Source organism: Zonotrichia albicollis, unplaced genomic scaffold (assembly GCF_047830755.1).
Source record: "Zonotrichia albicollis isolate bZonAlb1 unplaced genomic scaffold, bZonAlb1.hap1 Scaffold_187, whole genome shotgun sequence".
Lineage (NCBI taxonomy): Eukaryota > Metazoa > Chordata > Aves > Passeriformes > Passerellidae > Zonotrichia > Zonotrichia albicollis.
Genome location: NW_027428381.1, coordinates 20,385 through 46,737, shown reverse-complemented (window position 1 = coordinate 46,737; position 26,353 = coordinate 20,385). Strand labels below are relative to the sequence as shown.

Sequence of the window (26,353 nt, the reverse complement as noted above, 5' to 3'; positions counted from 1 at the left end):
TTTGGAGTGGTTTTGGGCAGGATTTTGGGGGTGTTTTGGGTGGGATCTTGGTGAGAATTCTGGGGGTGTATTTGGAAGGATTTCGGGGCATTTTGGGGGTGTTTTGGGTGGGATTTTGGGCAGAATTCCGGGGGTGTATTTGGAAGGATTTTCGGGTGTTTTGGGCCGGATTCTGGGGTTTTTAGGAAGGATTTTGGGGGTGTTTGGGGCAGGATTTTAGGAAGGATTTTGGGGATGTTTTGTCAGGATTTTTGGAGTGGTTTTGGGTGGGATTTTGGGGTGTTCCAGACAGAATTTTGCGATGTTTTGGGCAGGACTTTGGGGGTGTTTTGGGAAGAATTTTAGAAAGTATTTTGGGTAGGATTTTAGGGGGTTTTGGGCCAGATTCTGGGGGTTTTTTTTGGGAAGGATTTTGAGGGTGTTTTGGGAGGGATTTTAGGAAGGATTCTGGAGGGTTTTGGGACAGGATTTTAGGAAGGATTTTGGGGGTGTTTTGGCAGGATTTTTGGAGTGTTTTTGGGCAGGATTTTGGGATATTTTGGACAGGATTTTGAAGGTGTTTTGGGAAGCATTTTGTAGTGGTTTTGGGCAGGATTTTGGGGTGTTTCAGACAGAATTTTGCGATGTTTTGGGCAGGATTTTGGGGGTGTTTTGGGTGGGATTTTGGGCAGAATTCCGGGGGTGTATTTGGAAGGATTTTGGGGAGGTTTTGGGCAGAATTTTGGGTTTTTTGGGAAGGATTTTGGGGGTGTTTGGGGCAGGATTTTGGGGTGTTCCAGACAGAATTTTGCGATGTTTTGGGCAGGACTTTGGGGGTGTTTTGGGTGGGATTTTGGGAAGAATTCTGGGGCGTATTTGGAAGGATTTTGGGGGGGTTTTGGGAAGGATTTTAGGGAGGATTCTGGAGGGTTTTGGGCAGGATTTTGGGGTGTTTCATATAGAATTTTGCGATGTTTTGGGCAGGATTTTTGGAGTGTTTTTGGGCAGGATTTTGGGGTGTTTCAGACAGAATTTTGCGATGTTTTGGGCAGGATTTTGGGGGTGTTTTGGGCAGAATTCTGGGGGTGTATTTGGAAGGATTTGGGGGGGGTTTTGGGCAGAATTTTAGGAGGGATTTTGGGCCGGATTCTGGGTTTTTTGGGAAGGATTTTGGGGGGGTTTTGGGAACGATTTTAGGGAGGATTTTGGGGTGGTTTTGGCAGGATTTTGGGAAGTATTTTGGGGGGTTTTGGGCTGGATTCTGGGTTTTTTTGGGAAGGATTTTGGAGGTGTTTTGGGAAGGATTTTAGGAAGGATTCTGGAGGGTTTTGGGCAGAATTTTCGGAAGTATTTTGGGGGATTTTGGGCTGGATTCTGGGTTTTTTGGGAAGGATTTTAGGAAGGATTCTGGAAGGTTTTGGGGCAGGATTTTAGGAAGGATTTTGGGGGTGTTTTGCCAGGATTTTGGGATATTTTGGACAGGATTTTGGGGGTGTTTTGGGAAGCATTTTGTAGTGGTTTTGGGCAGGATTTTGGGGTGTTCCAGACAGAATTTTGCGATGTTTTGGGCAGGATTTTGGGGGTGTTTTGGGTGGGATTTTGGGGTGGTTTGGGCAGAATTTTAGGAAGTATTTTGGGTAGGATTTTAGGGGGTTTTGGGCTGGATTCTGGGGTTTTTTTGGGAAGGATTTTAGGAAGGATTCTGGAGGGTTTTGGGCAGGATTTTGGGGGGGGGTTTGGGCAGAATTTTAGGAAGTATTTTGGGTAGGATTTTAGGAGATTTTGGGCCGGATTCTGTTTTTTTTGGGAAGGATTTTAGGAAGGATTTTGGGGGTTTTGGCTGGATTTTTGGAGTGTTTTTGGGCAGGATTTTGGGATATTTTGGACAGGATTTTGGGATATTTTGGACAGGATTTTGAGGGTGTTTTGGGAAGCATTTTGTAGTGGTTTTGGGCAGGATTTTGGGGTGTTTCAGACAGAATTTTGCGATGTTTTGGGCAGGGCTTTGGGGGTGTTTTGGGTGGGATTTTGGGCAGAATTCTGGGGGTGTATTTGGAAGGATTTTGGGGGGGTTTTGGGCAGAATTTTAGGAAGGATTTTGGGTAGGATTTTGGGCTGGATTCTGGGTTTTTTGAGAAGGATTTTGGGGGTGTTTTGGGAAGGATTTTAGGGAGGATTCTGGAGGGTTTTGGGCAGAATTTTAGGAAGTATTTTGGGTAGGATTTTGGGAGGTTTTGGGCCGGATTCTGGGGGTTTTTTTGGGAAGGATTTTCGGAGTGTTTTGGGCAGGATTTTAGGAAGGATTTTGGGTAGGATTTTGGGCCGAATTTTGGGTTTGATTTTGGGCCGAATTTTGGGTTTTTTGGGAAGGATTTTGGGGGTGTTTGGGGCAGGATTTTAGGCAGGATTTTTGGAGTGTTTTTGGGCAGGATTTTGGGATATTTTGGACAGGATTTTGGGGGTGTTTTTGGGCAGGATTTTGGGATATTTTGGACAGGATTTTGGGGGTGTTTTGGGCAGGATTTTGGGCCGGATTCTGGGTTTTTTAGGAAGGATTCTGGAGGGTTTTGGGCAGGATTTTAGGAAGGATTTTGGGGGTGTTTTGGCAGGATTTTGGGCAGAATTCCGGGGGTGTATTTGGAAGGATTTTGGGACATTTTGGGGGTGTTTTAGGAAGGATTCTGGAGGGTTTTGGGCAGGATTTTTGGGATATTTTGGACAGTATTTTGAGGGTGTTTTGGGAAGCATTTTGTAGTGGTTTTGGGCAGGATTCTGGGGTGTTCCAGACAGAATTTTGCGATGTTTTGGGCAGGATTTTGGGGGTGTTTTGGGAAGGATTTTAGGAATTATTTTGAGTAGGAGTTTGGGAGGTTTTGGGCCGGATTCTGGGTTTTTTGGGAAGGATTTTGGGGGTGTTTTGGGCAGGATTTTAGGAAGGATTTTGGCGGTGTTTTGGCAGGATTTTTGGAGTGATTTTGGGCAGGATTCTGGGGGTATTTTGGACAGGATTTTGAGGGTGTTTTGGGAAGCATTTTGTAGTGGTTTTGGGCAGGATTTTGGGGTGTTCCAGACAGAATTTTGCGAGGTTTTGGTCGGGATTTTGGGCAGAATTGTGGGGGTGTATTTGGAAGGATTTGGGGGGTTTTGGGACGGATTCTGGGGTTTTTTGGGAAGGGATTTTGGGGGTGTTTTGGGTGGGATTTTGGGCAGAATTCTGGGGGTGTATTTGGAAGGATTTTGGGACATTTTGGGGGTGTTTTGGGAAGGATTTTAGGAAGGATTCTGGAGGATTTTGGGGCAGGATTTTAGGAAGGATTTTGGGGGTGTTTCGGCAGGATTCTGGGTTTTTTGGGAAGGATTTTGGGGATGTTTTGGCGAGGAGTTTGGGATATTTTGGACAGGATTTTGAGGCTGTTTTGGGAAGCATTTTGTAGTGGTTTTGGGCAGGATTTTGGGGTTTCAGACAGAATTTTGCGATGTTTTGGGCAGGATTTTGGGGGTGTTTTGGATGGGATTTTGGGGGTTGTTTTGGGCAGAATTTTAGGAAGGATTTTGGGTAGGATTTTGGGGGGTTTTGGGCCGGATTCTGGGGTTTTTTTGGGAAGGATTTTCGGGGTGTTTTGGGAAGGATTTTAGGAAGGATTCTGGAGGGTTTTGGGCAGGATTTTAGGAAGGATTTTGGGGGTGTTTTGGCAGGATTTTGTAGTGGTTTTGGGAAGGATTTTGGGGTGTTTCAGACAGAATTTTGCGATGTTTTGGGCAGGACTTTGGGGGTGTTTTGGGTGGGATTTTGGGGGTGTTTTAGGAAGGATTTTAGGAAGAATTCTGGAGGGTTTTGGGCAGGATTTTAGGAAGGATTTTGGGATATTTTGGACAGGATTTTGGTGGGTGTTTTGGGCAGGATTTTGGGGTGTTTCAGACAGAATTTTGCGATGTTTTGGGGGTGTTTTGGGTGGGATTTTGGGCAGAATTCTGGGGGCGTATTTGGAAGGATTTTGGGCAGAATTTTAGGAAGGATTCTAGGGGGTTTTGGGCCGGATTCTGGTTTTTTTGGGAAAGATTTTGGGGGTGTTTTGGGCAGGATTTTAGGGAGGATTCTGGAGGGTTTTGGGCAGGATTTTGGGGGTGTTTTGGGCCGGATTCTGGGGGTTTTTTTGGGAAGGATTTTCGGAGTGTTTTGGGCAGGATTTTAGGAAGGATTTTGGGTAGGATTTTGGGCCAGATTCTGGGTTTTTTGGGAAGGATTTTGAGGGTGTTTTGGGAACGATTTTAGGGAGGATTCTGGAGGGTTTTGGGCAGGATTTTGGGGTGTTTTGGGCAGGATTTTGAGGGTGTTTTGGGCAGGATTTTGGGGTGCTTCAGACAGAATTTTGCGATGTTTTGGGCAGGATTTTGAGGGTGTTTTGGGCAGAATTCTGGGGGTGTATTTGGAAGGATTTGGGGGGGGTTTGGGGCAGGATTTTAGGAAGGATTTTGGGGGTGTTTTGGGCCGGATTCTGGGTTTTTTGGGAAGGATTTTGGGGGTGTTTTGGGCAGGATTTTTGGAGTGTTTTTGGACAGGATTTTGAGGGTGTTTTGGGCAGGATTTTGGGGTGTTTCAGACAGAATTTTGCGATGTTTTGGGCAGGATTTTGGGGGTGTTTTGGGTGGGATTTTAGGGGTGTATTTGGAAGGATTTTGGGGGGGGGGTTTGGGTGGGATTTCGGGGCATTTTGGGGGTGTTTTGGGCAGGATTTTAGGAAGGATTCTGGAGGGTTTTGGGCAGGATTTTAGGAAGGATTTTGGGGGTGTTTTGGCAGGATTTTTGGAGTGGTTTTGGGCAGGATTTTGGGGTGCTTCAGACAGAATTTTGCGATGTTTTGGACAGGATTTTGGGGGAATTTTGGGTGGGATTTTGGGACATTTTGGGGGTATTTCGCTGCCACACACCACTCTCAAAACTCTCCACACTGCAAGCCCGCACCGGCGCGTTTTGGGGTCGGTTTTTGGGGTATCTCCAGGCAGATTTCGGGGTGTTTCGGGGTCGGTTTTTGGGGTATCTCCAGGCAGATTTCGGGGTGTTTTGGGGTCGGTTTTTGGGGTATCCCCAGGCAGATTTCGGGGGGTTTCGGGGGGCTCAGGCGTGCTGGCGGCGCCAGACGATGACGGTGCCCGCGGCGTCGCCCGAGGCCAGCAGGGACTCGTCGCAGTTGAAGGCCACGGCCAGCACGGGCGCCCCGTGGCCCTGCAGGGTGTTCACGGTGGCTCGCGCCGCGCGGCCCACGTCGAAAAAGTGCACGGAGGCGTCCTCGCTGCCCGTCACTGCGGGGACATTGGGGATATTGGGGACATTGGGGACATTGGGGATGGCAGGGACATTGGGGACATCCAACCGCCCTCCTCGCTGCCTGTCACTGTGTGTGGGGACATTGGGGACATTGTGGACATTGGGGATAGCAGGGACATCGGGGACGTTGGGGATATTGGGGATGTCAGGGATATTGGGGACATTGGGGACATTGGGATAGCAGGGACACTGGGGACACCCAACCACCCTCCTTGCTGCCCGTCACTGTGCGGGGACATTGGGGATATTGGGGACATTGGGGATAACAGGGACAAGGATGTGATCCCATTGACCCCCCTCGCTGCCCGTCACTGTGTGGACATTGGGACATTGGGGACATTGGGGACATCAGAAACATCAGGGACAAGGATGTGATCCCATTGACTCCCCTCGCTGCCCGTCACTGTGGGGACACGGGGACATTGGGGATAGCAGGGACATTGGGGACAACAGGGATATTGGGGACATTGGGGACATTGGGGACATCGGGGACGTTGGGGATATTGGGGACACTGGGGACACCCAACCGCCCTCCTTGCTGCCCGTCACTGTGCGGGGACATTGGGGACATCAGGGACAAGGATGTGATCCTACTGACCCCCTCACTGCCCGTCACTGTGTGGGGACATTGGGGACATTGGGGATGTCAAGGACATCGGGGACATCAGGGATATTGGGGATAGCAGGGACATTGGGGATAGCAGGGACATCAGGGACATTGAGGACATCCAACCGCCCTCCTCACTGCCCGTCACTGAGGGGACACGGGGACATTGGGGACAAGGATATGATCCCATTGACCCCCTCGCTGCCCGTCACTGTGGGGACATTGGGGACATTGGGGATAACAGGGACATCGGGGACATTGGGGACATTGGGATATTGGGGACATTGGGGATGGCAGGGACAAGGATATGATCCCATTGACCCCCCTCGCTGCCCGTCACTGTGCATGGGGACATTGGGGATAGCAGGGACATTGGGGACATTGGGGACAAGGATGTGATCCTGCTGACTCCCCTCACTGCCCGTCACTGTGTGGGGACATTGGGGACATTGGGGATAGCAGGGACATTGGGGACACTGGGGACATTGGGGACATTAGGGATATTGGGGATACTGGGGACATTGGGGATAGCAGGGACATTGGAACATTGGGGACAAGGATATGATCCCATTGATCCCCCTCGCTGCCCGTCACTGCATTGGGGACATTGGGACACAGGGACATTGGGGACACCCAACCACCCTCCTTGCTGCCCATCACTGCATGGGGACATTGGGGACATTGGGGATAGCAGGGACATCGGGGACATTGGGGACATTAGGGATATTGGGGATACTGGGGACATTGGGGACATCGGGGACATTGGGGATAGCAGGGACATTGGGGACATCAGGGACATTGGGGATAGCAGGGACAAGGATATGATCCCATTGATCCCCCTCGCTGCCCGTCACTGAGGGGAACATTGGGGATAACAGGGACATTGGGGATAGCAGGGACATTGGGGACACCCAACCACCCTCCTCACTGCCCATCACTGTGGGGGGACATGGGGACATTGGGGACATTGGGGACAAGGATGTGATCCCATTGATCCCCCTTGCTGCCCGTCACTGTGGGGACATCAGGGACATTGGGGATAGCAGGGACACCCAACCGCCCCCCTCGCTGCCCGTCACTGTGGGGACATGGGGACATTGGGGATGTCAGGGACATTGGGGATAGCAGGGACATTGGGGATAGCAGGGACATTGGGGACATCAGGGATAACAGGGACATTGGGGACATTGGGGATGGCAGGGACATTGGGGACATCAGGGATAACAGGGACATTGAGGACATTGGGGATGGCAGGGACATTGGGGACAAGGATATGATCCCATTGACCCCCTCGCTGCCCATCACTGCGGGGACATTGGGGACGTTGGGGACATCGGGGATAGCAGGGACATTGGGGACACCCAACCGCCCCCCTCACTGCCCGTCACTGTGTGGGGACATCGGGGACATTGGGGACACCGGGGACATTGGGGACATTGGGGATGTTGGGGACATTGGGGACAAGGATGTGATCCCATTGACCCCCCTCACTGCCCGTCACTGTGTGGGGACATCGGGGACATCAGTCTGTCCCAGTCCATCCCAGTCCATCCCCAGTCTGTCCACTCCCTCCCAGTCCATTCCCAGGCTCTCCCAGTTTATCCCAGTCCATTCCCACTCTCTCCCAGTCCATTCCCAGTTTGTCCCAGTCTCTCCCAGTCCATTCCCATTCCATCCCAGTCCCTCCCAGTCTCTGTCGCTCCCTCCCAGTCCATTCCCAGTTTGTCCCACTCCTCTCCCAGTCCCTCCCAGTTTATCCCAGTTCATTCCCAGTCCCCTCCCAGTCCACTCCCAGTCCCTCCCAGTCTGTCCCAGCGCTCACCCACGCAGGCTCCCAGTCCCTCCCAGTCCATCCCCAGGCTCTCCCAGTCCATTCCCAGTTTGTCCCAGTCTGTCCCAGCTCATTCCAGTCCCCTCCCAGTCCATTCCCAGCCTCTCCCAGTCCGTCCAGTCCATTCCCAGTCCCTCCCAGTCTCTCCCAGTCCTTCCCAGTCCCTCCCAGTCCATTCCCAGTCCCTCCCAATCCATTCCCAGTCCATTCCCAGTTTGTCCCAGTCCCTCCCAGTCCTTCCCAGTCTCTCCCACTCCCTCCCAGTCCGTCCCAGTCCCTCCCAGTCCCTCCCAGTTTATCCCAGTTCATTCCCAGTCCCCTCCCAGTCCCTCCCAGTCGGTCCCAGTGCTCACCCACGCAGGCCCCCTGCCTGAAGGACATCAGGGGGCAGAAGCAGCTCCTCAGGGGCTGCTCCCGGTGCCGCGTGGGGAAACTGCGCCGGAGCCGCAGCCCCGGGGCGCCCGAGCCGCCCTCGTCCTCCACCACCCTGGGGTGGAGGGGAAAAAGGGCTCAGAAATATCCAAAAATCACCCCAAAAACACCCAAAAATCACCCCAAAATCACCCCGAGCCCCCCTCGTCCTCCACCACCCTGGGCAGGGGAAAAGGGAACAGAAATACTCAAAAATCACCCCAAAAATCCTCCCGAGCCCCCCTCGTCCTCCACCACCCTGCAGGGACCAAAAAGGGGTCAGAAATACTCAAAAATGACCCCAAAATCACCCCGAGCCCCCCTCGTCCTCCACCACCCTGGGCAGGGGAAAACGGGGTCAGAAATACTCAAAAATCACCCCCAAAATCCTCCCGGGCCGCCCTCGTCCTCCACCACCCTGGGCAGGGGGAAAAGGGGTCAGAAGTATCCAAAAATCACCCCAAAAACACCCAAAAACTACCCCAAAATCACCCTGAGCCGCCCTCGTCCTCCACCACCCTGGGCAGGGGAAAAAGGGAACAGAAATACCCAAAAATCACCCCAAAACCACCCAAAAATTACCCCAAAATCACCCCGAGCCCCCCTCATTCTTCACCAGTCTGCAGGGACCAAAAAGGGCTCAGAAATACTCAAAAATCACCCCAAAAACACCCAAAAACTACCCCAAAATCACCCCGAGCCGCCCTCGTCCTCCACCACCCTGGGCAGGGGGAAAAGGGAACAGAAACACCCAAAAATCACCCCAAAAACTGCTCCTAAAACCCCACCGAGCCCCCCTTGTCCTCCACCACCCTGGGGAGACCAAAAAGGGGTCAGAAATACTCAAAAATCACCCCAAAATCACCCCAAAAATCCTCCCGAGCCGCCCTCGTCCTCCACCACCCTGGGCAGGCCACAAAGGGCTCAGAAATACTCAAAAATCACCCAAAAACTACCCCAAAATCACCCCGAGCCGCCCTCGTCCTCCACCACCCTGGGGAGACCAAAAAGGGCTCAGAAATATCCAAAAACACCCAAAAATCACCCCAAAATCATCCCGAGCCGCCCTCGTCCTCCACCACCCTGGGGTGGAGGGGAAAAGGGAACAGAAGTATCCAAAAATCACCCCAAAAACACCCAAAAACTACCCCAAAATCACCCTGAGCCGCCCTCGTCCTCCACCACCCTGGGCGGGGGAAAAGGCATCAGAAATACTCAAAAATCACCCCAAAATCACCCCGAGCCACCCTCGTCCTCCACCACTCTGGGGAGGGGAAAAAGGGCTCAGAAATATCCAAAAATCACCCCAAAATCACCCAAAAACTACCCCAAAATCACCCCAAAATCACCCCGAGCCGCCCTTGTCCTCCACCACTCTGGGGAGACAAAAAGGGGTCAGAAATACTCAAAAATCACCCAAAAATCACCCCAAAAACACCCAAAAATCACCCCAAAATCCTCCCGAGCCCCCCTCATCCTCCACCACCCTGGGGAGATCAAAAAGGGGTCAGAAATATCCAAAAATCACCCAAAAAATACCCCAAAATCACCCCGAGCCACCCTCGTCCCCCACCACCCTGGGGAGACCAAAAGGGCTCAGAAATACTCAAAAATCACCCCAAAATCACCCCGAGCCCCCCTCATCCTTCACCACCCTGGGCAGATGAAAAAGGGGTCAGAAATAGTCAAAAATGACCCCAAAACCACCCAAAAACTACCCCAAAATCACCCCGAGCCGCCCTCGTCCTCCACCACCCTGTGGGGACCAAAAAGGGGTCAGAAATACTCAAAAATCACCCCAAAAACCCTCCTGAGCCGCCCTCATCCTCCACCACCCTGGGCAGGGGAAAAAGGGCATCAGAAATATCCAAAAATCACCCCAAAATCACCCAAAATCACCCTGAGCTGCCCTCGTCCTCCACCACCCTGGGCAGGGGAAAAAGGGAACAGAAATACTCAAAAACACCCAAAAATCACCCCAAAATCACCCCGAGCCGCCCTCGTCCTCCACCACCCTGGGCAGATGAAAAAGGGGTCAGAAAAAGTCAAAAATCACCCCAAAATCACCCCAAAAACTGCCCCAATGTCCCCCCATAGCAGAAAAGCAGCAGGAGGTTGGGGCAGGTGTTGACCAGCAGGGACGGGTCTGGTTCACCCCAAATCCCCCAAATCCCCCCAATTCCCCAAATCCTCCAATTCCCCAAATCCTTCAATTCCCCAAATCCCCCCCATTCCCCAAATCCCCCAATTCCCCAAATCCCCCCAATTCCCCAAATCCCCAAATCCTCCAATTCCCCAAATCCCCCCAAGCCCCCCAAATCCCCTCAATTCCCCAAATCCCCCCAATTCCCCAAATCCTCCATTTTCCCCAAATCCTCCAATTCCCCAAATCCTCCAATTCCCCAAATCCCCCCCATTCCCCAAATCCTCCCAATTCCCCAAATCCCCCCAATTCTTCAAATCCCCCCAATTCCCCAAATCCCCCCAATTCTCCAAATCCCTCCAAATCCCCTTAATTCTCCAAATCCCCCCAATTCCCCAAAGCCCCCCAGTGTCCCCAAAGCCCCCTGATGACCCCAATGTCCCCAAGCCCCCCAAATCCCCCCAATTCCCCAAATCCCCCAATTCCCCAAATCCCCCCAATTCCCCAAATCCTCCAATTCCCCAAATCCCTTCAATTCCCCAAATCCCCCCAATTCCCCAAATCCCCCAAATCCCCCCAATTCCCCAAAGCCCCTCCATGTCCCCAAATCCCCTCAATTCCCCAAAGCCCCCAAATCCTCCAATTCCCCCCAATTCCTCAAATCCCCTCAATTCCCCAAAGCCCCCCAGTGTCCCCAAAGCTCCCTGATGTCCCCAATGTCCTCAAGCCCCCCAAATCCCCCCAATTCCCCAAATCCTCCAATTCCCCAAATCCTCCCAATTCTCCAAATCCCCCAATTCCTCCCAATTCCCCAAATCCCCCCAATTCCCCAAAGCCCCTCCATGTCCCCAAATCCCCCCAATTCCCCAAAGCCCCCCAGTGTCCCCAAAGCCCCCTGATGTCCCCAAGTCGCCCAAATCCCCCAAATTCCCTAAATCCCCCCAATTCCCCCCAAATCCTCCAAATCCCCCCAAATCCTCCAATTCCCCAAATCCCCCCGATGTCCCCAAAGCCCCCCCAGTGTCCCCAGTGTCCCCAGAGCCCCCCCCAAGCCCCCTGCCCGTACCGGAAGAGCAGCAGCCGGTCGGGGCAGGCGTTCACCAGCAGGGATGGGTCTGGTTCACCCCAAATCCCCCCAATTCCCCAAATCCCCCCAATTCCCCAAATCCTCCAATTCCCCAAATCCCCCCAATTCCCCAAAGCCCCCCCAAATCCCCCCAAGCCCCCCAAGCCCCCTGCCCGTACCGGAAGAGCAGCAGCCGGTCGGGGCAGGCGTTCACCAGCAGGGACGGGTCCGGCGCCTCCCGGCTGGCCCAGGCCCGGGCCGAGAGCGAAGTGATGGAGCCGCCAGCCTGGACCAGCACCCGCGAGGCCTTGGTGAGCCGGCCTGGGGGGCACAGGGGGTGAGACCCCTCCCCAAACCAACCAGTACTGCCCCAGTGCCCCTGGTACTGCCCCAGTGCCCCCCAGTGTCCCCTGGAGCAGCACCCGCGAGGCCTTGGTGAGGCGGCCCTGGGGGGTACAGGGGGTGAGACCCCTCCCCAAAACCACCCAGTGCTGCCCAGTGCCCCTGGTACTGCCCCAGTGCATCCCAGTACCACCCAGTGCATCCCAGTACTGCCCAGTGCTGCCCCAGTGCCGCCCAGCGTCCCCTGCACCAGCACCACCTGCCAGCCAGGGGGGCACAGGGTGTGAGACCCCTCCCCAAAACCACCCAGTACTGCCCCAGTGCCCCCAGTGCCCCCCAGTGCTGCCCCAGTGCCCCCCAGTGCATCCCAGTACCACCCAGTGTCCCCCAGTGCTGCCCAGTGCCCCCTGGACCAGCACCCGCGAGGCCTTGGTGAGGCGGCCTGGGGGGCACAGGGGGTGAGACCCCTCCCCAAACCAACCAGTGCATCCCAGTGCCCCCTGGTACTGCCCCAGTGCATCCCAGTACCACCCAGTGCATCCCAGTACAGCCCCAGTGCCCTGGTACTGCCCCAGTGCCCCCTGGAGCAGCACCCGCGAGGCCTTGGTGAGCCGGCCTGGGGGGCACAGGGGGTGAGACCCCTCCCCAAAACCAACCAGTGCTGCCCAGTGCATCCCAGTGCCCTCCAGTACCACCCAGTGCCCTCCAGTACTGCCCAGTGCATCCCAGTGCCCCCCAGTGCATCCCAGTACAGCCCCAGTGCCCCTGGTACTGCCCCAGTGCCCCCTGCACCAGCACCTGCAAGGCCTTGGTGAGGCGGCCTGGGGGGCACAGGGGGTGAGACCCCTCCCCAAAACAACCAGTGCTGCCCCAGTGCATCCCAGTACTGCCCCAGTGCCCCCCAGTACTGCCCCAGTGTCCCCTGCACCAGCACCACCTGCCAGCCTGGGGGGCACACGGTGTGAGACCCCTCCCCAAACCAACCAGTGCTGCCCAGTGCCCCCCAGTGCATCCCAGTACCACCCAGTGTCCCCCAGTACTGCCCAGTGCCTCCCAGTGCCCCCTGGAGCAGCACCCGCGAGGCCTTGGTGAGCCGGCCTGGGGGGCACAGGGTGTGAGACCCCTCCCCAAAACCAACCAGTGCTCCCCAACACTGCCCAGTGCTGCCCAGTACTGCCCCAGTGCCTCCCAGTACCACCCAGTGCTCCCCAGTGCCCCCTGCACCAGCACCCGCAAGGCCTTGGTGAGCTGGCCTGGGGGGCACACGGTGTGAGACCCCTCCCCAAAACCCTCCCAGTGCTTCCCAACACTGCCCAGTGCTGCCCCAGTACCACCCAGTGCCCCCTGCACCAGCACCCGCAAGGCCTTGGTGAGCCGGCCTGGGGGGTACAGGGTGTGAGACCCCTCCCCAAAACCCTCCCAGTGTCTCCCAGTACAGCCCCAGTGGCTCCCAGTACCACCCAGTCGTTCTGTACCCACCCCCCAGTGCCCCCCAATCCCTCGCAGTCCCTCTGTACCCATCCCCAATCCCTCCCACTCCCTCCCAGTGCCCCCCAATCCCTCCCAGTTCATCCCAGTCCCTCTGTACCTACACCCAGTCCCATCCCAGACCCCTCCCAGTGCTCTCCAATCCCTCCCAGTCCCTCCCAGTCTGTCCCAGTCCATCCCAGTCCCTCTGTACCCATCCCCAATCCCTCCCAGTCCCCCCAGTGCCCCCCAGGCCGGTACCGGTGCCGGGGTCGCACAGGAACGACGACACCGAGCCCCGATCGTCCCCGGCCCACAGGACCCGCCCGGGGGGCGTCGAAGCAAAGGGCGAGGACGCGCCCGGGGAGGCGCCCGGTGCCGCCCCGCGCTGCCTTCCCCGTGGAGATGTTCACGACTCGGACCATGTGCCGGGCACTGCCCACCTGGGGGGGCAAACATGGGGCTGGGGGGCACCCTGGGACCCCCAAAGCCACCCTGGGACCCCCAAACCCATCCTGAGACCCCCAAACCCACCCTGAGATCCCCAAACCCACCCTGGGATCCCCAAACCCATCCTGGGACCCCCAAAGCCACCCTGAGACCCCCAAAATCCCCCCCAGAACCCACCCTGAGACCCCCAAACCCCCCTAGAGCCGCCTTCCCCGTGGAGATGTTCACGACTCGGACCATGTGCCGGGCACTGCCCACCTGGGGGGGCAAATATGGGGCTGGGGGGCACCCTGGGACCCCCAAACCCATCCTGAGACCCCCAAACCCATCCTGGGACCCCCAAAATCCCCCCTAGAGCCGCCTGCCCTGTGGGGATGTTCACGACACGGACCATGTGCCGGGCACTGCCCACCTGGGGGGCAAACATGGGGCTGGGGGGCACCCTGGGACCCCCAAACCCATCCTGAGACCCCCAAACCCACCCTGAGACCCCCAAAACCTCCCCTAGAGCCGACTTCCCCATGGAAATGTTCACAACCTGCACCATGTGCCGGGCACTGCCCACCTCAAAAATGGGGATGAGGGGGCACCCTGGGACCCCCAAACCCATCCTGGGATCCCCAAACCCACCCTGAGACCCCCAAAGCCATCCTGAGACTCCCAAAGCCATTCTGGGACCCCCAAAACCCCCCTAGAGCCGCCTTCCCTGTGGGGATGTTCACAACCTGCACCATGTGCCGGGCACTGCCCACCTCAAAAATGGGGATGAGGGGGCACCCTGGGACCCCCAAACCCATCCTGAGACCCCCAAAGCCATCTTGAGACCCTCAAACCTGCCTGAGACCCCCAAAATCCCCCCCAAAACCCAATCTGAGACCCCCAAAACCTCCCCTAGAGCCGCCTTCCCTGTGGGGATGTTCATAACACGGACCATGTGCCGGGCACTGCCCACCTGGGGGGGCACACCTGACTCAGACCCTCCTGAGACCGCCAAAATTTTGGGCCATTTTGGGGTATTTTAGGGTATTTCAGTGTTTCTCTCACCACAGTCAGGTTGTTATTCAGCGGCTGGAACGCACAGCACAGCAGCGCGGCCCCGTCGGGGTCGGGCACGCGGCGGATGCATCGCCCGTCCCCGGGGTCCCAGAGGCGCAGGGTCCCGTCCAGCGAGGTGGACACCAGGACATCGTTGGACAGGGACCAGGCGAAGTCCGAGACTCCGGCGCCGTGGCCGCGGAGGCGCCGCAGCACGGCCGGGGGCCCCGGCGCCAGGCGGCACACGGAGAGCGTCCCGTCCAGCGAGCAGCACGCCAGCAGGTGGCGCTCGTCGTGGGCGAACTGCACCTTCCGCACTGGGGGGGCGAGAGGGGGAAAGGTGAGACCCCTCCCCAAAATTCTACAGGGGTGGGAGCTCCCCAAAGTCAGGGGAGACCCCTAGAACTGGGGGAACCCCCTAAATCCATCCAGCAGGTGGCGCTCGTCGTGCGTGAACTGCACCTTCCGCACTGCGGGGGAGAGAGGGGGACGGGTGAGACCCCTCCCCAAAATTCTATAGGGCCAGGGGCGACCCCTAAATCCATCCAGCAGGTGGCGCTCGTTGTGGGCAAACGGCACCTTCCGCACTGGGGGGGAGAAAGGAGGAAAGGTGAGACCCCTCCCCAAAATTATACAGGGGTGGGAGGCCCTCAAAGTCAGGGGAAATCCCCCAACCCATCCAGCAGGTGGCGCTCGTCGTGCGCGAACTGCATCTTCCGCACTGGGGGGGGGAAAGGGGGAAAGGTGAGACCCCTCCCCAAAATCCCACAGAGCTGGGAGCCCCCCAAAGTCAGGGGAGACCCTTAAACCCACCCACTATGTGCTACTTATGATGGGCAAACTGCACCTTCCGCACTGGAGGGGGAAAGGGGGAAAGGTGAGACCCCTCCTCAAAATTATACAGGGCCAGGAACCCCCCAGAGTCAGGAGAGACCCCTCCCTCAAAACAAACGGTTCAGCCTCAGAACCAGGGGAACCCCCAAACTCATCCAGCACATGGATGGGCAAACTGCATCTTCCGCACTGGGGAGGGAGAAAGGGGGACGGGTGAGACCCCTCCCCAAAATTATACAGAGCTGGGAGCCCCCCAAAATCAGGGGCAATCCCCCAAAACAAAGGGATCAGCCCCAGAACCAGGGGGGACCCCCAAACTCATCCAGCACATGGATGGGCAAACTGCACCTTCCGCACTGGGGGGGAGAAAGGGGGACGGGTGAGACCCCTCCCCAAAATTCTATAGGGTCAGGGGCGACCTCTAGAACTGGGGGGAGCCCCCCAACCCATCCAGCAGGTGGCGCTCGTCGTGCGCGAACTGCACCTTCCGCACTGGGGAGGGAGAAAGGGGGACAGGGGAGACCCCTCCCCAAAATTCTACAGAGCTGGGAGCCCCTCAAAGTCAGGGGAAATCCCCCAAAACAAAGGGATCAGCCCCGGAGCTGGGGGAGCCCCCAGACCCTGCAGGAAACTGAGGCTCCTGCCCTGGGGAGGGACACGGGGGACACCTGAGAGCCCCCCCAAACAACACCTGAGAACCCTTCAGACCCCCCAAACAACACCTGAGACCCCTCAGACCCTCCCCCAGGGGACACCTGTGACTCCTCAAACAACACCTGAGACCCCCCAGACCCCCCAAACACCACCTGAGACCCCCCCAGACCCCCCAAACAACACCTGAGACCCCCCAGACCCCCTCAAAGTTTCCCCAGAAACCTCTAAACAACACCTGAGAACCCCCAGACCCCCCTGATGCCCCCCAAGGGACACCTGAGACCCCCAAACAACACCTGAGACCCCTTCAGACCCCAGCAGGGGACACCTGAGACCCCTTCAGACCCCCCAAACAACACCTGAGACCCCCCCAGACCCCCCAAACAACACCTGAGATCCCCTCAGACGCCCCCCCAAGGGACACCTGAGACCCCCCAAACAACACCTGAGACCCCCCCAGACCCCCCAAACAACACCTGAGATCCCCTCAGACGCCCCCCCAAGGGACACCTGAGACCCCCCAAACAACACCTGAGACCCCTTCAGACCCCCCAAACACCACCTGAGACCCCCCCAGACCCCCTCAGATGACACCTGAGACCCCCCAGACCCCCTCAGATGACACCTGAGCCCCCCCTGGTTACCGGCGCTGTCCAGGTGCTGGTCGAACACGTGGAACACCCCGGCGAAGGCGTAGTTCTCACTCAGGGTGGTGTCCCCGGCCATGGCCCGGCTGGCCTCGGCCAGGGGGGTGGGCACCACCCCGGGGGGGCTGCGGGAGGGGGGGGGGCAGCATGAGACCCCTCCCCAAATTGATCTGAAACCCCACTGGACAACCTGAACCCAATGCGGCACCCCCCCGGTTCACTGGAATGGTTTGGTCCAGGGGAATGGGGGCCTCCAAAGAGGATGGGGGGGGGGGGGGGAAATGTGAGATCCCCCCCTGCAGGTATCGAATGGCGCCCTCCAAACCCCCCCATCCTCCACAATGGTTTCGCCCACAGGTGCACACCCACGCCAAAAAGCATAAGGGGAGGGGGAGATACCTTGAGACCCCCCCCTCAAAAACATCGAGACCCCTCCCAAAAGATCCCACAACCCCCTGAGACCCCTCCCCAGGTACCCCCTGAACCCCCCCCAGGTATTGACTGGCACCCTCCAAACCCCCCCCCCATCCTCCACAATGGTATCGCCCACAGGTGTGCAGAGACTCCCCCAAAAACATCGAGACCCCCCCCCAAAAAACGCCCAAAGTCCCCCCAAAAACGCCTAAAATCCCCCAAAATCCCCCAAAATATCCCCAAAATCCCCAGGACCCCCTCCCCAAAATTACTCCCCACCACCCTGAGACCCCCAAAAACCCCCAAAATCCCCCCAAAATCCACCCAAAATCCCCAGGACCCCCCTCCTCAATCCCCTCAGGAGCCCAAGACCTCCCCCAGACCCCCAAACCACCCAGGACCACCCCCCAAAATGACTCCCCACCACCCTGAAACCCCCAAAAAACGCCCAAAATACCCCGAAAAAAAACCCCAAAATCCCCCTGGGACCCCTCCCCAATTTCCCCCCCGGGGGTCTCACCGCTCATCAGGGCCCCCCCGCAGCCCCCCCGGGCCGGAGCTGCGGCTCAGGGAGCGCCGGTGACCCCGGGACCCCCGCGGGTCCTCCTCGAAATCCTGGGGAGGGGGAGAAGGGTTGGGACCCCCGAATTGGGGAGGGGGAAAAGGTTGGGACCCCCGAATTGGGGAGGGGAGAAGGTTGGGACCCCGAATTAGGGAGGGAAAGGGTTGGGACCCCCGAATTGGGGAGGGGGAAAAGGTTGGGACCCCTGAATTGGGGAGGGAAAGGGTTGGGGACCCCCGAATTGGGGAGGGAAAGGGTTGGGACCCCCGAATTGGGGAGGGGAGAAGGGTTGGGACCCCTGAATTGGGGAGGAGGAAAAGGTTGGGACCCCCGAATTGGGGAGGGGGGAAAAGGTTGGGACCCCCAAATTGGGGAGGGGAGAAGGGTTGGGACCCCCGAATTGGGGAGGGGGAGAGAAGGGTTGGGACCCGAAATTGGGGAGAGAAAGGGTTGGGACCCCCGAATTGGGGAGGGGGAAAAGGTTGGGACCCCCGAATTAGGGAGGGAAAGGGTTGGGACCCCCGAATTGGGGAGGGGAGAAGGGTTGGGACCCCCGAATTAGGGAGGGAAAGGGTTGGGACCCCCGAATTGGGGATGGGGAGAAGGGTTGGGACCCCCGAATTGGGGAGGGGGAGAAGGTTGGGACCCCCGAATTGGGGAGGGGGAGAAGGGTTGGGACCCCCGAATTGGGAGGGAAAGGGTTGGGACCCCGAAATTGGGGAGGGAAAGGGTTGGGACCCCCGAATTGGGGAGGGGCAGAAGGTTGGGACCCCCCGAATTGGGGAGGGGAGAAGGGTTGGGACCCCGAAACTGGGGAGGGGGGAGAAGGGTTGGGACCCCGAATTGGGGAGAGAAAGGGTTGGGACCCCCGAATTGGGGAGGGGAGAAGGGTTGGGACCCCTGAATTGGGGAGGGGGAGAAGGGTTGGGACCCCCGAATTGGGAGAGAGAAAGGGTTGGGACCCCTGAATTGGGGAGGGGAGAAGGGTTGGGACGCCTGAATTGGGGAGGGAAAGGGTTGGGACCCCCGAATTGGGGAGGGGAGAAGGGTTGGGACCCCCGAATTGGGGGAGGGGGAGAAGGGTTGGGACCCCCGAATTGGGGAGAGAAAGGGTTGGGACCCCCGAATTGGGGAGTGGGAGAAGGTTGGGACCCCCGAATTAGGGAGGGAAAGGGTTGGGACCCCCGAATTGGGGAGGGGGAGAAGGGTTGGGACCCCTGAATTGGGGAGGGGGAGAAGGGTTGGGACCCCTGAATTGGGGGGAGAAGGGTTGGGACCCCAAATTGGGGAGGGGGAAAAGGTTGGGACCCCCGAATTGGGGAGGGGGAAAAGGTTGGGACCCCTGAATTGGGAGGGAAAGGGTTGGGATCCCAAATTGGGGAGGGGGAGAAGGTTGGGACCCCCGAATTGGGGAGGGGGAGAAGGTTGGGACCCCCGAATTGGGGAGAGAAAGGGTTGGGACCCCCGAATTGGGGAGGGGAAAGGGTTGGTCTGGCCCCAAAATTGGGGGGAGCAATGAAAATTGGGATAGGAAACCCAAAAATGAGGGTGGGAAACCCAAAATTGGGGGTGGGAAACCCAAAATTGGGGTGGGGTCCCCTCAAATCTCCCAAAATTGGTGCTGGGACTCCCTGACCCCCCCCCCGAAGGAGTTTTGGGATGGTCCAACACCCCCCAGGTGTGTCCTGAGCCCTCCAGGTGTGCCCAGGTGTGCCCACAGGTATTAGGAGTGCCCAGGTGTAGCCCAGGTGTGCCCAGGTGTGCCCAGGTGTGCCTCACATGTGCCCAGGTGTGCCCACAGGTATTCAGGAGTGCCCAGGTGTACCCCAGGTGTATCCCAGGTGTGCCCCAGGTATACGCAGGTGTATGCCACAAGTGTGCCCAGGTGTACCCCAAACCCCTCCAGGCATGACCAGGTGTGCCCAGGTGTGTCCAGGTGTATCATACATGAACCCAGGTGTGCCCAGGTGTATCATACATGTACCCAGCTGTACCCAGGTGTACCCAGGTGTACCCAGGTGTGCCCAGGTGTACCCCAGCTGTACCCAGGTGTGCCCAGGTGTATCATACATGTACCCTAGCTGTGCCCAGGTGTACCCAGGTGTGCCCAGGTGTGCCCAGGTGTGCCCCAGCTATACCCAGGTGTGCCCAGGTGCCCCCAGCTGTACCCAGGTGTATCATACACATGCCCAGGTGTGCCCAGGTGCCCCAGGTACCTCCATGCGGTCCAGCGTGGTGCGGCTGGCCCTGAGGGCGCTGTGGCAGCTGCCCAGATGTGCCCAGGTGTATCATACATGTACCCTAGCTGTACCCAGGTGTACCCTAGGTGTGCCCAGGTGTGCCCAGGTGTCTCTCAGGTGTACCCCAAACCCTGCCGGTCTGCCCAGGTGCATCATACATGTACCCAGGTGTACCCAGGTGTACCCAGGTGTCTCTCAGGTGTACCCCAAACCCTCCCAGGTGTGCCCAGGTGTCTCTCAGGTGTACCCAGGTGTGCCCAGGTGTATCATACATGTACACAGCTGTACCCAGGTGTGCCCAGGTGTGCCCAGGTGTTTCATACATGTACCCAACTGTACCCAGGTGTACCCCAGCTGTACCCAGGTGTATCATACACATGCCCAGGTGTGCCCAGGTGCCCCCAGGTGTATCCCAGGTACCTCCATGCGGTCCAGCGTGGTGCGGCTGGCCCTGAGGGCGCTGCGGCAGCTGCCCAGGTGTGCCCAGGGTGTATCATACATGTGCCCAGCTGTACCCAGGTGCCCCCAGCTGTACCCAGGTGTATCATACACATGCCCAGGTGTACCCAGGTGTATCATACATGTACCCTAGCTGTACCCAGGTGTACCCAGGTGTGCCCAGGTGTACCCAGGTGTCTCTCAGGTGTACCCCAGCTATACCCAGGTGCCCCCAGCTGTACCCAGGTGCATCATACACATGCCCAGGTATGCCCAGGTGTGCCCCAAAGCCCTCCAGGTGCCTCCAGGTGTATCCCAGGTACCTCCATGCGGTCCAGCGTGGTGCGGCTGGCCCTGAGGGCGCTGCGGCAGCTGCCCAGGTGTGCCCAGGTGTATCATAAATGTACCCAGCTGTACCCAGGTGTACCCAGGTGTATCATACATGTACCCTAGCTGTACCCAGGTGTGCCCAGGTGTATCATACATGTACCCTAGCTGTACCCAGGTGTGCCCCAGGTGTATCATACATGTACCCAGCTGTACCCAGATGTACCCCAGGTGTACCTAGCTATACCCAGGTGTACCCCAGCTATACCCAGGTGTACCCAGGTGTACCCCAACCCCCACCAGGTGTACCCAGGTGTGCCCAGGTGTCTCTCAGGTGTACCCCAAACCCTCCCAGGTGTGCCCAGGTGTATCATACACATGCCCAGCTGTACCCAGGTGTATCATACACATGCCCAGGTGTACCCAGGTGTACCCCAGCTGCCCCCAGCTGTACCCAGGTGTATCATACACATGCCCAGCTGTGCCCAGGTGTACCCAGGTGTGCTCAGGTGTACCCCAAACCCCCCCAGGTGTGCCCAGGTGTATCATACATGTACCCAGGTGTGACCAGGTGTACCCAGGTGTATCATACACATACCCAGGTGTACCCAGGTGTACCCCAAACCCCCCCAGGTACCTCCATGCGGTCCAGCGTGGTGCGGCTGGCCCGCAGGGCGCTGCGGCAGCTGCCCAGGTGTGCCCAGGTGAATCATACATGTACCCAGGTGTGCCCAGGTGTACCCAGGTGTATCATACATGTACCCAGGTGTGCCCAGGTGTGCCCAGGTGTATCATACATGTACCCAGCTGTACCCAGGTGTACCCCAGGTGTACCCAGGTGTGCCCCAGGTGTGCCCAGGTGTATCATACATGTACCCAGCTGTACCCAGGTGTACCCCAGCTGCCCCCAGCTGTACCCAGGTGTATCATACACATGCCCAGGTGTGCCCAGGTGTATCCCAGGTATACCCAGGTGCCCCAGGTACCTCCATGCAGTCCAGCGTGGTGGGGCTGGCCCTCAGGGCGCTGTGGCAGGTGTGCCCAGGTGTGCCCAGGTGTATCATACATGTACCCAGCTGTACCCAGGTGTACCCCAGGTGTACCCAGGTGTGCCCAGGTGCCCCCAGGTGTATCCCAGGTACCTCCATGCGGTCCAGCGTGGTGCGGCTGGCCCTGAGGGCGCTGTGGCACCTGCCCAGGTGTGCCCAGGTGTATCATACATGTACCCAGCTGTACCCAGGTGTACCCCAGGTGTACCCAGGTGCCCCCAGGTGTGCCCAGGTACCTCCATGCGGTCCAGCGTGGTGCGGCTGGCCCTGAGGGCGCTGCGGCAGCTGCCCGCCTCGGACAGGGCGCCGTAGCGCTGCGCCAGGAGCCGCGCCCGCAGCCGCAGGTACCAGCGCCGCGCCTCGCCCGCCAGGTGCCCGCCCTGCGCCCGCTCCCGCAGCAGCTGCGAGCGCCGGCGCACGTACTGCGTGCGGAACTGCGGCAGCTGCGGCGTGCGGTACGCCGCGTACCTGCACAGGTGAGACAGGTGAGATAAGATATCAGTGAGGAAAGGGGTTAATTCTACACAAAACCAGAAAAATTCCACCCAAAACCAGAGAAATTGTCCTCAAAACCAGAGAAATTCCACCTAAAACCAGACCCAGGTGTGTGGAACTGCGGCAGCTGCGGCGTGCGGTAACGCCGCGTACCTGCACAGGTGAGACAGGTAAGAAATGGGGTTAATTCTATCCAAAACCAGAAAAATTCCACCCAAAACCAGAGAAATTGTACTCAAATTGTACTCAAAACCAGAGAAATTCCACCCAAAACCAGACCCAGGTGTGTGGAATTGTGGCAGCTGCGGCGTGCGGTAACGCCGCGTACCTGCACAGGTGAGACACAGGGGAGAGACAGGTGAGAGACAGGTTAGAGACAGGTGAGAGACAGGTGAGAGACAGGTGAGAGACAGGTGAGAGAAATTCCACCCAAAACCAGAGAAATTCCACCCAAAACCAGAGAAATTCCACCCAAAACCAGACCCAGGTGTGCGGAACTGAGGCAGCTGTGGCGTGCGGTAACGCCGCGTACCTGCACAGGTGAGACAGGGGAGAGACAGGTGAAATACCAATGAGAAATGGGATTAATTCTACACAAAACCAGAAAAATTCTACACAAAACCAGAGAAATTCCACCTAAAACCAGACCCAGGTGTGCGGAACTGCGGCAGCTGCGGCGTGCGGTACGCCGCGTACCTGCACAGGTGAGATACAGGTGAGACAATGGGGTTAATTCTATCCAAAACCAGAGAAATTCCACCCAAAACCAGAGAAATTGTACTCAAAACCAGAAAAATTCCACCCAAAACCAGACCCAGGTGTGTGGAATTGCGGCAGCTGCAATGTGCAGTACGCTGTGTACCTGCACAGGTGAGACAGGTGAGAAATGGGGTTAATTCTATCCAAAACCAGAAAAATTCCACCCAAAACCAGAGAAATTCCACCCAAAACCAGACCCAGGTGTGCAGAACTGAGGCAGCTGCGGCGTGCGGTACGCCGCGTACCTGCACAGGTGAAATACAGGAGAGATACAGGTGAGAAATGGGGTTAATTCTGCACAAAATCAGAGAAATTCCACCCAAAACCAGAGAAATTCCACCTAAAACCAGACCCAGGTGTGCGGAACTGAGGCAGCTGCGGCGTGTGGTACGCCGCGTACCTGCACAGGTGAGACACACAGGTGACACAAGGGAGAGACAGGTGAGAGACAGGCGAAAAAAGGGGTTAAATTCTACACAAAATCAGAAAAATTCCACCCAAAACCGGGCCTAGGTGTGCGGAACTGCGGCAGCTGCGGCGTGCGGTAATGCCACGTACCTGCACAGGTGAGACACAGGTGAGAAATGGGGTTAATTCTACACAAAACCAGAGAAATTCTACACAAAACCAGAGAAATTCCACCTAAAACCAGACCCAGCAGCTGCAGTGTGCGGTACGCCGCGTACCTGCACAGGTGAGACAGGTAAGAAAGGGGGTTAATTCTATCCAAAACCAGAGAAATTCTACACAAAACCAGAGAAATTCCACCTAAAACCGGGCCTAGGTGTGCAGAACTGAGGCAGCTGCAATGTGCGGTAACGCCGCGTACCTGCACAGGTGAGACACGGGGGAGAGACAGGTGAAAAAAGGGGTTAAATTCTACACAAAACCAGAAAAATTCCACCCAAAACCAGTGAAATTGTACTCAAAACCAGAGAAATTCCACCTAAAACCAGACCCAGCAGCTGCGGTGTGTGGTACGCCGCGTACCTGCACAGGTGAGACAGGTTGAGAGAAGATATCAGTGAGGAAAGGGGGTTAATTCTACACAAAACCAGAGAAATTCTACTCAAAACCAGAGAAATTCCACCTAAAACCAGACCCAGCAGCTGCGGCGTCCGGTACGCCGCGTACCTGCACAGGTGAGATACAGGAGAGATATAGGTGAGAGACAGGTGAAAAATGGGGTTAATTCTACACAAAACTAGAGAAATTCTACACAAAACCAGAGAAATTCCACCCAAAACCAGACCCAGGTGTGCAGAACTGCGGCAGCTGCGGCGTGCGGTAACACTGCGTACCTGCACAGGTGAGACATGAGTGAAATACAGGTGACAGGTGAAAAAAGGGGTTAAATTCTACACAAAACCAGAGAAATTCCACCCAAAACCAGACCCAGGTGTGAGGAACTGAGGCAGCTGCGGCGTGCGGTACGCCACGTACCTGCACAGGTAAGAGATAGGTAAGATATCAGTGAGGAAAGGGGTTAATTCTACACAAAACCAGAAAAATTCCACCCAAAACCAGAGAAATTCCACCTAAAACCGGGCCTAGGTGTGCAGAACTGCGGCAGCTGCGGCGTGCGGTAACGCCGCGTACCTGCACAGGTGAGATACAGGGGAGAGACAGGTGAGAGACAGGTGAGAGAAATTCCACCCAAAACCAGAGAAATTGTACTCAAATTGTACTCAAAACCAGAGAAATTCCACCCAAAACCAGACCCAGGCGTGCGGAACTGCGGCAGCTGCAATGTGCGGTAACGCCGCGTACCTGCACAGGTGAGACACAGAGGAGAGATACAGGTGAGAAATGGGGTTAAATTCTACACAAAACCAGAAAAATTCTACACAAAACCAGAGAAATTCCACCTAAAACCAGACCCAGGTGTGCGGAACTGAGGCAGCTGCAATGTGCGGTAACGCCGCGTACCTGCACAGGTGAGATACAGGTGATATATCAGTGAGAAATGGGGTTAATTCTACCCAAAACCAGAGAAATTCTACCCAAAACGGGCCTAGGTGTGCAGAACTGAGTCACCTGCATGGTGCAGTATACAGTGCAGCTGCACAGATGAGATACAGGTGAAATACCAATGAGAAATGGGATTAATTCTACACAAAACCAGAGAAAATCCACCAAAAAAGGAGCCAGAAATGTAGAACTAGGGCACCTGCATGGTGCAATACACAGGTGAGATACAGGTGAGACACACGTGAGATACCGGTGAGAAATGGGGTTAATTCTATCCAAAACCAGGGAAATTCTACTCAAAACAAGACAAATTTCACCCAAAAATGGGCCCAGGTGTGATAACTCCACCCCAAAACCGGTCCAGGTATCACAATCCCCCAAAAAGATGCCCCAAATACCCAAAATCTCCAAATTTCCGCATCCACGTGGGAGCATCTCTCCCTTTAACAGCACTAGGTGCCGGATTCCCCTCAAAACAGCCCAGATAAGAACATCCCCCCCTCATAAAACCGCCCAGGTATCCAAAATCCTCCCCAAAAAAATCCCCCTGAGCTCACCGCGCGTCCACGGCGAGCACCTGCTGCCACACGGCGGCCATGGCGGCCGCGGCCGCCGCGGGGGGACCCTGCCGAAGGAACAACGGCGTGAGCTGAGGGAAAAATGAGGGGGAAATGGGGAAAAAAGGGAAGCGGGGCGGCCCTACCTGCGCGTCCCGCTCCACCTCCGCCTCAGGAGCTCCGCGGCGCCGGGGCTGGGCCGGGGGAGCGCGGCTGGGCCGGACCGGAAGTTGCCGCGGCGCCGCCTCACGCCCAAATGGCGGCGCGCATCGCCCAGGAGACGGAGGGGCGGTAAGAGGGGGCGTGGTCGTTAAGGTGATTGGTTGGTTTTGAGAATTGGGGGCGTGGGTTTTGTCTCGCCTGTAATTCCCGCCTTCCAGAAGCGCACGCTGATTGGGTGAGAGCGCAAAATGGGCGTGGTAAAGGCGTCTCTTTATGGTCATTGTATTCCCAGAGCGCCCCAGGATTGGCCGCTCCGCCCGGCGCCTCTCTTCTGCCCCGGGTCCTCCCGCTCCCCGAAATTCCGACAACACAATGGGGCGGGCACGACACTTTACAGCAGCGGGTCGGGGGTCCCGGGACATTCCCGAGGGAGTTTTAGGGTGACCCCAGTGGGGTCCCGGTGCCTCCGAGGCGGCTCCGTGAGCGCCGAATCCCCACCACGTCCTCCTTTGTGCCGCGCCACGGCGCTGCTCGGAGCGCGCCTCGCTTAACGGCGGCTTGTACGACAGTGTGAGGGGCGTGCGGCG

At 57.1% G+C, this 26,353-nt stretch overlaps 1 protein-coding gene across 1 annotated transcript; it reads right to left on the bottom strand.

The window, feature by feature from the left end:
• Positions 1 to 4,929: 4,929 nt before the first annotated feature.
• Positions 4,930 to 26,342, bottom strand: LOC141727685 (WD repeat-containing protein 13-like). Its single transcript, XM_074533960.1, is given in 11 exon segments — positions 4,930 to 5,280; positions 8,097 to 8,230; positions 11,543 to 11,684; positions 13,434 to 13,503; positions 13,505 to 13,615; positions 14,667 to 14,974; positions 16,790 to 16,917; positions 17,727 to 17,821; positions 22,059 to 22,290; positions 25,605 to 25,672; positions 25,751 to 26,342. Coding segments are annotated over 11 exon segments (1,911 nt in total). The 5' UTR covers positions 26,189 to 26,342; the 3' UTR covers positions 4,930 to 5,095.
• Between the last annotated feature and the right edge of the window lie 11 nt (positions 26,343 to 26,353).